We start from the raw sequence: 13,899 nt of genomic DNA, 5'->3' as shown, positions 1-13,899 counted from the left end.
TCTCTAAATTCTTGCATTCCTCAAAATAGCCACCCTTTGCCTTAATAACAGCCTCACAAACACGAGGCATTCGGGTAACTAGTTTCAGAAGGAAATCACCTGACATGTCTTCCCAGCAGTTCTGCAGCAATTCCCAGAGATGAAGGGTACTTGTGGGTAGCTTTGCTTTGACTCTTCTATCCAGTTTGTCCCATACAAGTTCTATGGGATTGAGGTCTGGAGACTGGGCAGGCCAGGTCATTAGATTGAGTTGTCCTTCACTTTCCTTCTTCGCCAGATAGTTCTTGCACAACTTTGAGGTGTGTTTCGGGTCATTATCTTGCTGAAGAATGAAGGACTGCCCAACTAGCCGTAATCCTGATTGAATGGCATGCCTCTGAAGTATGCTATGATAGCCATGCTGGTTGAGCTTGCCATGGACTTGGTAAAGATCACCAACTCTGTCACCAGCAAAGCAACCCCAGACCATGACACTGCCTCCTCCATGCTTGACAGTGGGAACCACACATGCAGAACTCATGAGCTCACCCTCTCTGCATCTTACAAATACTCTGCAGTTGGACCCAAATATTTCAAATTTTGACTCATTGGTCCATAAGACCGACTTCCACTCCTCAAACGTCCAGTTTTTGTGTTTTTTGGCCCAGGCAAGTCTCTTCCTCTTATTCTGCACTCTTAACAATGGTTTCTTTGCAGCAATTCTTCCAGTGAGGCCAGCTTCACGCAATCTCCTCTGAACAGTTGATGTTGAAACATCTGTACTTCTAGTAGCATTTAGCTGAGCTTGTATTTCAGGGGCAGTTAATTGTCGGTTTCACAGACTTGTGACTTGAATGAATTTGTTCTCCGATTCTGAGGTCACCCTTGGCCTGCCTGACCTTGTTCGGTTCTCACGAGTGCCAGTTTCTTCATCTGATGGTCTTGGCCACAGCAGTTACAGACATTAGCAAAGTTTTTGCAATTTGTCTTAAAGATTGACCTTCATTTCTTAAAGTAATTAGACTGTCTTTTTTCTTTGCTTAACTGAGCGTATTTTGCAATTTTCTTCTCCCTTACATTCAGGAATGACAAACTTGTGCCCATGCTACCTATATTTATAGTAATCATGGACCCTCACCGGTTAACAATAATTGATGACAAAAGGTTAATTAGGTAATATGCTAGTTAACTCAGAGAACATGAATCAGAATCACTTATGATTATCAGCTTATACAAGAACACGTATCATATAATGAAATATTAAGTGTTTACAGACAAGTTTATACAGTTAAAAGCATAGATAATCATGAAAAACCTGGTTTCAAGCAGGTTTACTCAAACTTTTGACTGGTACTGTATATGTGTGTGTGTGTGTATATATATATATATATATATATATATATATATATATATATATATATATATATATATATATATATATATATATATATATATAGACACACACACACACACACACACACACACACACACACACACACACACACACACACACACACACACACACACTGTACATGCATACACACACATACTCACACACACACACACACACACACACCACGCCAGTAATCCATTGCGTATCCGGCCATAACATATCCACCCTAGCAGTTTATCCGTCATGCTCAACCCCTTCAGCAAAGTTAGTTTTTTATTGAACACAGAAGATTATTTCAGAGATTACAGATCCTACCAAAGTTTTCGTACACTGTGTTTTATGTGCTCTGTGCGCTGCCACTGCTGCTAGCGTCACGTGCGCTGTTCAGTGTGTTGATAAATCCTATTCGCCTGCGGGGCGTAGCAACTTCACGATCTGTCTCGATCTCCTGCCTGTCACTCAGCAGCGAATGCACGCACCCACACGGCAGACGGCTACTCTGTCACAAGCATTAATACCCTGTATCTTTCTAAACATGGGATTCAGGGGAGCGCCCTAATAAAAGCTGAATCTCAAAACAATCGTGTGAAAATATTCATAGTTACAGCTGTGCATAATGGCATTTTAACAGGGTTCATTCATCCTACTTTTTACATATCTGTCCTTCCTCTGGTCAAAAAGCAGTCAGATATGTGATGGAATACTGCAACTGGATGTTAAATTCTGTAAAAAAATTAATACATTTCACCCACAGTAAGAGATGGACGGTATAAACTCACACACAATAACCTGACATTCAAAATGTCCCCCAATCGCCAGCACAGTAATAAAAAAAAACAAGCGTGTATGCGGTTACAAATCTGTATTAAGACACTCACTACGCTAATAAAAAGATGTATTAATTACCTATGAATGTAATAAAAAGCGCAAAAAACTTACACTGAATTTTCGTGCTGATGCACGTCACTTTTCTCTTTCCAGCCATGCTTGCTGTTGCAGTCAGTGTTGTTTTTTCAAACTGGGAATGCGTACAGGGATTAAATAGCCAAGGTACAGTACAGGAGTAATTATTCAGTAACGAGGTGCAAACAGCCGATTGATCGATCAAGCTTTTACTACAGTAAAGTGCTGCCTTTTGTATTGAAATCTATGTAAATGGCATGGTAACGAGGTGAAAACAGCTGCTTGCTGGATTAGTAAGAGCGATTCCTACAGTAATAAGCAGTTGGTTTGTTATTTACATCTACGTGAATGGCACATAACAAGATCCAAACAGCTGAGCTTGCCTGAAATATACGCCATGCTTAACATGGGGTAAGTTATGTCTTTGTTATTGAAATCAATGGGAATGGCAAACGGCTATTTGTCCGATATAAATGGCTGCCCGAAATAATCCTGTACGGTGCAAGCGGTCGGCACTGTATAACTACAGAGACAATACAGAGCAGATTGTCCTGTCTGCACTGTACAGTTACTGTTACTTCTCCTGCTCAGAACACTGCATTTACTACAGACACCATTACAACAGTCTTATAATACAAACTTACTTCAGCTGTTGCATTCCAAATACTTCTACATAAAAGAAATCAAGAATTCATCAAAATCTCCAATGGTCAGCAGAAACAAGAATGTTTTCAGTTTGGATTCCCGTAGACATCGCAGCTTCCCTCAGTTCTTATCTGTGAGTTTGAAGGGCCAGACTTGCAGGAAAGGCGAAGAAAACTTGCAAATGACTTGTGATGAAGAAAGCCTAAGGAAGTCTCAGGAGTGACCTCAAATGGCTGATAAATTGCTTCCTATAATGTAACACTGGTCTCATTCCTGACAACCAGCTCCAGGGCAGTGCCAATAAAAAGTACATAATAACCTTCATTACACTCTGGGTCCAATATAAGGATACGTGTGGTAATCTGCAGCTGCAAAACACCGATATTGGTGTCAAAAAACGTGTTTAGCTAGCGGAAAGAGGAACTTTAGCAGTCATTAAAAATGCAGTGGGTGTAAAGAATGGTTTTTACCTGACGTTCTGCACCCGCTATCAAATTAGCACTTTGCCATCATTAATCCATTTAAATGACATTGAAATGTATTCAAAATGAACAGAATGAGATGTAAGGATTTTTGCCTTGCACTTGGGCAATTGCTGACCCTCCAAAAACTTTGCATCTCCTCTTAGAATGGTGCAAACCATTGTAGAATCGAGGAATTAAGAGCTTACCCATTCTGTATTGTCTAAGCACCTGTAAAATAAATGCAGATAATTCACTGTAAAGAATATATTCATTAAATCAGGGCTGGAAAGGGAACATCTTAAGCATTTCATACCGCAGTGATTCTTCATGAACAGAACGCACGTTTGTGAGATTTCTTATTAATTATTTACCTTATAGGAGAAAAGGTTGTTTACTAAAACAAATTCTTTATTTCAGTATTTAATTTGAATGTAATCAAAGCGTACCATAACGAAAGAGTTTTAAAAATGCACCAAAACATTTGAAATTGTTTTTATGAGACAAAACAAAAAACTGTATATACATAATTTATACGGCAAAATGTGAATGCATTATTTAATATACGTTTTCAGCGATGGACACCCCAAAAATGTAATTTTCTCACTGTCCCCAATTATAATATAATAGGACACATTTTTCTATGTTAGGTGATAGCAGCCATCGCCAACGTGCCCATCGGTATCAGAGATACAAAAGAAGTGCTGCTGCATCTTTCAATTCAAACTTCTCTCACTCCTAAGTACATTTCAATTTCAGCAAATCAGGTTCAGATTAGAGCAATATTCTACGTTAGAAACCTCAGACTGCTGATCCACCAATATCAGACGGTGAACGACCGATGAAGATACAACAAGATTTTTAAAAGGTAAATCTGCTGTTTAAATGTATAAAATACGCAACAAAACACGCCGTTTACAGCTCTTTAATTGCAATGTAACCCGGAAACAGCCTTGGTGGTTGAACTGGTCAGTATGGATATGGCTTAACCTTCCCAATGCAGTTAACTACTTTAACAGTGGCTAACTTTGAAATATAAAAACACTGTTTTTTGGATCATCATAATAATACATTTCCTTCACAGCTGGTGTTTCTAATTGTTACTCTATGCTCCATAGTTTTCATGGTACTCAATTGACAGAGAAGAGTGCCTTTAGCTGTTGAGGCACTACGGAGAACCCTAATGGCCTCAGTGCAATTCATTAGCTCCAGGATGGGCAAAGTCTCGAATCACCCCTCAGAGCATTCCGGGAGAGATCTACGATAACCAGGGCCATGATGTGTACTTGATCGACCTGGCTACTGTATGCTCTAATCAAATTGCATTGCAGTAGTCTATGTGCCAGGAAGGAACCAAGATGTGGGGCTTGCAAAAACATGCTGTAAACAGAAAACTGACATCTTAGATCTCTACTTGATACTATAGGGAGATCATGCTTGTAGCTGCTTAGAGTTTTACATATACAGGCTAAATTCACTATAACAAACCCTTCTTATAACGCACACCCGTTTTTAAGGATCCTAACACCAAGACCTGATTTTTTCAATGCAAATTAGCCAGATTAGAATGACCACGTACAGGATCGACCCGGATACAAAGATCTCAGTACTGACTGACAGTGAACTTTCTCCAGTGTCAAGTGTGTTATTCTCAGTGAAAACAAAGACCATGGTTGACTAATTCAAAGATAACGCTAATTCAAAGTTGATCTATTGTAGTACGAATCATGCATGACGAATGAAATCGTTGCCTGTCTGTCATCTTCACACAAACTGCAACCAGGCAACCGCGTGAGGAACAATCTATGCTGGATAGTTCCCCCCCAAGAGAAAGGACATGTAATTACTGTATTCAGCATGTAAATGTACAATCTTTCCCTTTTCATTTCTTTACTGTTTTCTTTTAAATGTACCTGTAGCTGGGTGATTTCCCTGCACAGGGGGAAATTAGTGTTGGTGTAATTTAAATGTGGAAACAGGTTTGTTTTGTGTGCTTTTTGGAGTTGTCATGTTTGATCAAATGATTGTTTACAGATGGACGCTCAATTGAGACTTGCTGCCTGCCTGTCTTCTGTATCCTTCTGTGTCCTCTGTGCGTTGCCATCATTGGTGGCATCACATGACGCATTTGTTTACTTTTTGTTTTGTGTTTAATAAATCCTGCATGCCTGTGCCGGCGTTTCAACTCCAACTCCTACGTCTCTGTCTTGCAATTGGGTTACCCACACATGTGACACGAGCACCTTGCCACAATATCGTTTAAATGTTGATCAATGTGAAAGAATCTTCATAAAAGTACTATATTGATGTTCAATTCAAATTTGCCGTTTTGTCATTATTCTGATACAGAAAAATGCCAAACACTATTATAGTGAACACCCTGATATAACGAACATTTCTCCAGGTCACATGGGGGTTCATTATAGTGAAGCCTGTATATTTTGTTTCCATCTGCCATTGATGAACAACTTCAAATACTTCTCAATTAAATGTTTATGAATATAAAAATCTTTCCTGAATCTGAGAATTACCTCTTAAGGACTGAATGTTGGCATTAAAAATAAATAAATAAAATTAAAAAATGTATATTTGCAGGATAGACAGTGAGGGTTGACAAATGTATAGACATGTCAAGGCAATATAACATACTACTGTATTTTAAATACAATAAGCAATTTAAAATGAACAGATTTGGCTCCTGTTCACAGGCATCAGCATCACTGGCTGCATGTTAGTGCACTTGCATTTCCAACTACAAAGCTAGCACAGTCTAAGAAAAATAACAACTGAAACACTAGATGTCATTATCATATCCACAAATAACCCTCTGACAAACATCTACATGTTTATTATTGGTCAAACATCAAGTGCAGTGGAGCTATTTGGAAACAAAGCACCATCTAACTTTGACATTTCAAAAGCATTACAAAAGAATGAATTAAATTTGACTATGCATGCTGCAATCTATTGACTTCTTAGGAACGAATACCACAAAATCTTCACACTCTTGTACAAGTTACAGAATATTAGAAAAAAGAGGTTGTTGGAGATACTACCATATTTTACTGGAGCATGTCCTAACTACATCCTAGAAGGGAGCTACTCAACTGATCCAGAGGGGCACCTGTTAGGCACCTTTTCTGTTCGTATCAGCATATTAGGTTTGGTGTAATTAGCTATAATGCCAGTGTCCCCACCCAATGGGGTAGTGAATAAACCTGGGCACACTAGTCTCTTGGAAAATCATTCTTGTGTAGTAGCTGGTATAACCTCTGACGATTGCTTGAATGTGCTACTTTGCTGCAATGGCTTAGACCTTGGAAAACAAGATAAGAGTCTTCATTACACTGACTTAATGACACTGATTATTTTTAAGTATCATGTGATGAACATAACTTTAGGCAACTTATTAACATACCTACTCTAAAGAACCTGAAAAAAACAACAACTAACCTTACTTTGACAAACACACCCAGAAAGGTCTGCTTAGCTGGCTAACACCATTGCAGCATTTAAACAACGGCAGGCGTGTATCAGTGTTCTCCATGGATCACCATGAAGTTAACTGCTCTTTACGAGATTTAGCCTGGAAGAAGGTACGAATTAGTGGTCATAATGAGAACTAGGTGCGCGATAGACAACTTAGAAACCTGTGTACTTTGTTAACTTTGTTGCAAGTCTAAATATTTTAAAATCTAGAGGTGGTACCTGCTCTTTAAAAGGTTTGCCAACAGAATTTAACACTGGAGCTGAACAAGTTCAGGGTCTGGGAAATATTATTAATGCCTTTAACCTGTATTTTATACAAGCTAGTAATGCATTTAATGGTGATTCTGGTATGTACGAGAAAGAGGATCCCCCTCAGCTCTCAAGACATGTTTCTTCTTTTAATAGACAAGAAACAATTGGTACTGTTAAATGAGATTTTAAGAATGTGGCATCAACTGTGTGTGCATTATTACAAGGCTTGGATACTTCTAAGGGGCTGGAGCTTATCAACAGTTGCCTTTCTTTCTAAAATTGGCTAGTAATATTATTTCATACCCTCCGACACATCTGTTTGGTACCAGTACATAAGGGAGGTACTCAAATGGAGGTTGTCAATTACAGACCAATATCACTATTGCCTGTTCTGGCAAAATGTTTGGAGAAGTTGGTGCTGGGTAAGCTGAAAGCCTTTATTGACTCAAACAACCTGCTGTCCCCAATCCAGTCCAGTTTTAGATCAGGCCATGGGACAATAACAGCAGTGACTAAAGTGGTTGATGATATTTCAAGTGGCTTGAACAGTAAGCAGGTGCCGGCTGCAGTCTTTATTGATCTGTCCAAGGCTTTAGATACTGTGGACCACAGGTTATGTGATAGGTTGGGGGTCTAATAAAGCCACTGACTGGTTCCATAGTTACTTAACAGATAGACAACAACAGGTAAAGGGAGGAGGTAAATTGTCTTCTGTCTTAGAGATAAGCAAAGGTGTACCACAGGGCTCTATCACGGGTATTGCACTGTTTTCACAGTGTATTGATGAGGAGTATCCGAATCTGAATGGAGTCCATTGTCATCTATATGCAGATGATACAGTGTTTTATACTGATGGATACTCTGGCACAGACACAATTAAAAAATTCCAAAAGGCTTTCAATATTATACAACAACGTTTTTGGAATTTAAAGCTGTTACTTAAAAAAAAAAAAAAAAAAAAAAAAAAAAAAGTTTTTTTAGACCTAAATTTAAAAGTTTGAAACAAAACTTAATCCTTCATTCATTGACTGGAGACCTACTGGTAGACAGTTATAAATACCTTGGGATCTGGCTGGATCCACTGCTGAAGTCTGATCTGCATATTTTAACTCTCACAGAAAAACAGCTCAAAAACGTTTTTTTCTTTTGACAGCGAAAAAACGTTACACTTTCAAGTACAAATCATGTTATAAAGAACTGTATTCTTCCTTTGATTATGGTGATGCTTTATTTTTACATGCCTCTGTTGAGTAATTAAAGAAAAAAAAAACTGGATCGACTAACAAACAAAGCAGCCAGATTTGTATTAGAATGCCACCCTCAACCCATCGCTGCCACTTACTGGCTTCTTTAAACTGGATGTCACTTCATTGTAGAAGGCAATTACTTTGTGTACTTTGTGTGTAAAACTATAATAGGTTTGTTGCTAGGTTACCTAGGTTTGTTGCTAGGTAAATATACCCAAGTATATCTAGCCTTACACTTATTTATCAAGTGCTTTGGAGAAGCTCCTGGGTTGGCTGGTCAGCATTTAGCTACAGGACCCCTGTGGCATGGAATAGTCTGGGCCAGAGTATCTTTGACATGAAAGAACATCAGATAAATAACCCAAATGTATCAGCTAAACAAAAAACAATGACTAATATGTAGGTTCTAAGAATTACTGAGGTGTAAATGTTTCTGATCCCAGATTGACTGTATGATGTGTTTGTCTTTTAGAGTGATGCTGTTTTTAGAGATGTGAAATTACTGCTGTCTGTTTCTGGTCATCTTGCCAGGACACACTTGTGAAAGAGGCCTTGTCTCAATGTTTTTTTTTTTTTTTTCTGGTTAAAGAATTAACAAATAAAAATAAAAAGATATACTATACAATAGCATACTCTAGTAAATGATAACAGTTTGGTCTACCTTATAGTAAGTTGTATTAGACCTTAGAAATGCAGCTAAGGTTGCTCAATAACAGTATCCCAATGTTTATTGGTAATGTAAGGATGCACCACACATTGTAAGTGCACAATGGCCAATGTTTTCTAATAGATTGCCTCAAGAGGTTTTTTACACAAACACATTGATACATTCATCACTTTTCATTTTTCATATACATATTTTTATATATTCTGCCCACTTTAAATTGCTGTAATTAAAAAATGAATAAGCAGCTATCTGAAAGAGATAAGAAAAAAATAAATATGGAAGCTACGAAGGTCATTATGGATAAAACACTATAGCTTGTTTTTTCTTTACAGAAACGCAATCTGCAAAACTATGCAGACTCATGCACTTCTTTTATTTTCTTTTGCACAAATAGCACTACACTGTATCAAATTCAGATTTGTTACCCTGTCACTTACAGAAGACAGGATATTACCAAAAAGGAAACATAATCGCCTAGGCAATACAAACAGCAAACCGTATTAGCTCTTAGTCGTCTCGCTGCTGAACGGTCAGTGACAACCTTGCCAATGCAACATTTTCAAACCACACATACCAAAAGATTGTGTTCTGTGCTGTCAATACCGGGTGTTATCAATCTAGAAGGGAAAGCCCTGGACAATGAAAGCAATTAAGGGTCATTCAAAAAAAAAAAAAAAAAAAAAAAAAAGCTTGTTATCCTAAACCCCGAAAAACTTTAAACAGTAAAGCAGTGGCCTTTTTGTAACCCTTTGAGAAGAGAGGGGGGAAAAATAAAATAAATCAGCACAGCAATCACTTTCTTTTTGCAAAGGAGGGAGAAGCAACCTGATCCAGTGTGGGCTGAAATCTGAGTAGGTCACTGTATACCATGATAAAATTCCCTAATCCAGAGCCAAGTTTCCCTGAGGGGGCCCTTCTACTCCTAACACTTTCCAAGCTGACTTTTCCAATTCCCCCCTCCCTCCCCTACATCTCTTTCATTTCCCCTACCTTAAAGCCTTGATATCAGATCTGCCGCAAAAGCTCAGATTTCAGTTTTTACAGCTTAGGCTGCCTATTACTGTATACATTCCTTTCTCTGTGCCTTACCCTGATTACTTACCACGGCTTATTTTACACTGGTTCAGATGAAAGCAGTTCAGAGTAGGGAAACACAGACAGACTCTTGTTTTTCTAGATACGATCCCTCACAAGAGCACATTGTGTACTTTTTTAAAATAAAAAATATACATATATATATTTTTTACATAAATAAGACTCCTTTTAAATTAGTTTGTTACAATTTGTTCAAGTCTGCAAACAATACAGCACTTGACTATTTTGCAATTCTACAGATGAATCCATTTTCTGTTTCTTCAAGGCTCAGGTCTCAGATCGTGGAGCTGCAGCAGCCACTGGGCTCTGATGCTATATCCCTTCTGGGAGAACACTTAAATCTCAATGGGGGGGCTGCCTTCAAACTGTGAAATACTACACTATGGCTTCTACTTTATGACAACCGGTTCTTCATCCTGCTTTAATGCATTTTCCTATCCTCCCAAGTTCCATGGGATAATCTTACTGTATGCTGTAGTTTTTGTATTATTGTATACTGTAGTTTGACACTCAGATGTAAGGGAATGCCCAGAAACTTAGAGGAAAATGTGTTGTCAGATAGCTGCATTTTGACAAACCTACAAATCAACCACCAATTATGACGTCTGACAGCTCTGCAAAAGCCTGCAAAGATCTATGCTTTTCTTTTTTTTTTTTAAATACATGTTGAACAATTTAATAATAAATTTCTGCCTTTGCTGAGTTAAGAAATACTGTACAGTACACCCACTGCAACTATTGTACAGACTAATGTATCAGTACTATAAAGAAGGCTGCAAAATAGGAAGGAATAGTCAAGGAGTCTTCCATTATAATTTGTGTTTTTAAAAACCAACACCCACTTCTTGATTAAAGCTATAGCGCTCCACTGCACATGGTCAATTTCCTACATAAAATGATACACATATTTTGCACCATATTTTAAAAAGATGTACTGTATTCTAGTTACATACAATAAATAATAATAATAATAATAATAATAATAATAATAATAATAATAATAATAATAATAATAATAAAATGCAACAGAAATATCAAAAGTATAGCAGCATTTAGAAGTCACACTGTCCTTTCAGTTCTCACAGCACTATGTACTTTTCATTCTGCAGTTGGTATTTTATCACATGGAGAACACAAAAAAACGACATGACAAGATGCATAAGCTTGGTGGATAACTTCTATAACTGTACCAAAAAAACATTTCTGTCAGTGAGCAGAATATTTAAATCTTTTCAGAGGGTTAATTATATGTCCTTTGTTGTTGTTGTTTTTTAGAGCATTAATGAAAGACTAGTTATTTTTCCACCTTTCACACAACGCTGATTTTGTTTCTTCCCTGCAGCTCAGACAAACATCAGTTATATTAACAACAACCGTCTCCCAAACCACGAAGTGTGCCTGCCGCCAAAGTAAACAAAACAAACCTAATACTAGATCCAGCACAGTCAGCCTTTGTACGCAACCAGTTAGCAGGATAACATTTCACATGCTTTGATTAAAATTAGTTAATTTGTAATTCTAGACCCCATGGAATACGAAAAGCTGCAGTTCCTATAGCGTACACAAAATAGCACAGATTTCCATTACCCCCTTATGAACGTTTAATGGTATTTTGTACAAATTAAACCAAACTCTTTTTTTAACCACAACATATAATCGTCTAGTATTATTCTACTGACCTTTGACCTTTTCTTGTGGTGTACTTTGTCCCGTTAAAAATGGCTTTATGCCATATAAATTACAAGATGTAGTCCAAATAACACAGGGTACCGTATTTGTTTTTTTTGCTATAAATAGATTGTTACGCAAATTACCTGATACCCTTTTTAATCTATAATTATTTTTTTACGAAAGTAATTTTCCAGCACACATTGCCATTAAATACATTTTACATACAGTCTACAATGCTACCTATTTATTTATTTTTTAAGTGTGTTCATTAACGCAATGTCCTCAGTCCGTGCCTACGCCGGCAATTTTAAACAATGGAACCTCTGATAGTGTAAACAAAACTGTTACGTCATAATTTAAGTACAGTCGTAGTAACCGTGAAAAGACAGAAGGTAATATGTAAAATATAGCAATTGCTGCTTTTAGGGTGTTTATGATTCAAATAATTTGTAAACAGGAATATGACATTGAAGACCAAGACGGATCCAAAAATGGGCTTCTCTTACCAGCTAAATAAGGGCGGCAGACTAATTTCACTACATCACAGCTGCATTTTCTAAACTTCGGATTCCATAAACTGTCATAGCACATCCACTCACATCCTTTACGCGGTCCTTTATTCAGACAGTTGTCACCTAAACTAAACACTGCAACAACGCCTCCACTTTAGCGCTGGAAACTTCGGCTTAATACGGTAATAACGAAATATTTATAAAAAGAACATAAATCGCGTAGCACTGAAATACGCCGTATATATTTCGCACCCCGCAACACAAGGTGCTCTTGTCCAGAGCGTTCACTCCATACCAGCGCATCGGGGGGTGCCCACCTGAGACAACAGCAGTGCCGCTACTGCTCCAGCGCATCTGGGTTGGTCCACTGCTCTGCACGACTGCGTTAGGCACTGCTGTAGAAGGTGAATAGCATCACTCTACAACCCCCCCACGCAAAGATGTTGGACATTGGCGCTTATACTGGAATAATGTATGATCTGCTAACTCCAAGGCAAGGCAAGACGTGAAAATAAATAAATAGAAAGTATTTAAGCATTTACGTATTCTCTACAGGCTGTCCCGTAACTTCTAATTTTTGACAATTTAATATTAAATTGCCAAGGGATATTAAACCGATAGAAAATACAGTATATATCCTCACTGAAGTTGTACAAAAAAGTAAATCAGTTGTATTTGTTGCGTTCAAAGACGAGTATGAGATTTGGAATTGGGAACCATTTTCCAAATAACGTGGATGAACAGGACTGCTGACAATATGTCAAAAAAAAAAAAAAAAAAAAAAATCAAAGTTCGTCAATTATCCACATTGCAGACTGAATTCGTCTGTTTTCAACACGGTAGGCGGAGCTGAGGCGCGCTCAGTGCATCTTCGAAAACGACAGCCGGCGCTTTTGTGTTTTCTTGATTTTCAGCACTGGGAGAAACAAACAAACAAATAAACAAACATAAACCAGAGCAAGTCAGCCCTACCTTCATTTCATCGTTTATTTCTCTTTTCACCGGGTGAGCCGGTTTTCTGCTTCTTTTATTTTCAGGGGGTCTTCCTTCTTTCTCTATCTCTGCCATGTTTTCTATCACTGCTGTCAATATTTGCGATAGACACTGCCCGAAATGGGCTAGAGCGGTTTGTTTTTTCTACAGGTGAAACACAGGAGCTGTCATTCGCGGGGATAGCCTAGGTGAAGCTGGTGATGCCAAAGGAGGTTCCTGATGCTCAATACAGTCAGCCATCTTCTGTCTTTTTCCCCTGTGTGTATGTTAGTTTGTGCGAGCGAGCGCTGTGCAGCAGCTGAAGGGTTTAGTACAACCCCAGACAGATGGGAGGGGCTTGTGCTGTAACCCAATATGAAGCGCCGATACCAGGAAGGCTATTTCCTACCCATTCCACTCTCGATTCATTTCCATGTGCATTAACGATTGCTTCGCAGCTTGTGTGAATAAAGCCTATCCACCAAAACCAACTACTCCCTCGTCCCTCATCACTTCCTTCTCCGTGGCCACAAGGGCATTTTAGTGGTACCCTGGTTTTGCAGATTGAACGCATATGTAAAGCAGAATGTGTATAAGTTTCTTTCAGCTTCCA

General features: G+C 38.2%; 1 protein-coding gene across 3 annotated transcripts in view; it reads right to left on the bottom strand.

Annotated features, from left to right (window-relative positions):
- Window positions 1–13,611, bottom strand: part of LOC121316293 (sine oculis-binding protein homolog) — a 56,947-nt gene extending 43,336 nt beyond the window's left edge. For all 3 annotated transcript variants that reach the window (XM_041251275.1, XM_041251276.1, XM_041251277.1), the window contains exon 1: window positions 13,287–13,611. In XM_041251275.1, the coding sequence (XP_041107209.1) occupies window positions 13,287–13,382 (96 nt within the window). In that variant the 5' untranslated portion in view covers window positions 13,383–13,611. The remainder of the gene's footprint in view (window positions 1–13,286) is intronic.
- Between the last annotated feature and the right edge of the window lie 288 nt (window positions 13,612–13,899).

The sequence above is a fragment of the Polyodon spathula genome, chromosome 5 (genome assembly GCF_017654505.1).
Source record: "Polyodon spathula isolate WHYD16114869_AA chromosome 5, ASM1765450v1, whole genome shotgun sequence".
Classification (NCBI taxonomy): Eukaryota; Metazoa; Chordata; class Actinopteri; order Acipenseriformes; family Polyodontidae; genus Polyodon; species Polyodon spathula.
Note: the sequence above shows the minus strand (reverse complement) of the source record. Positions and strands in the feature narration are given on the sequence as shown.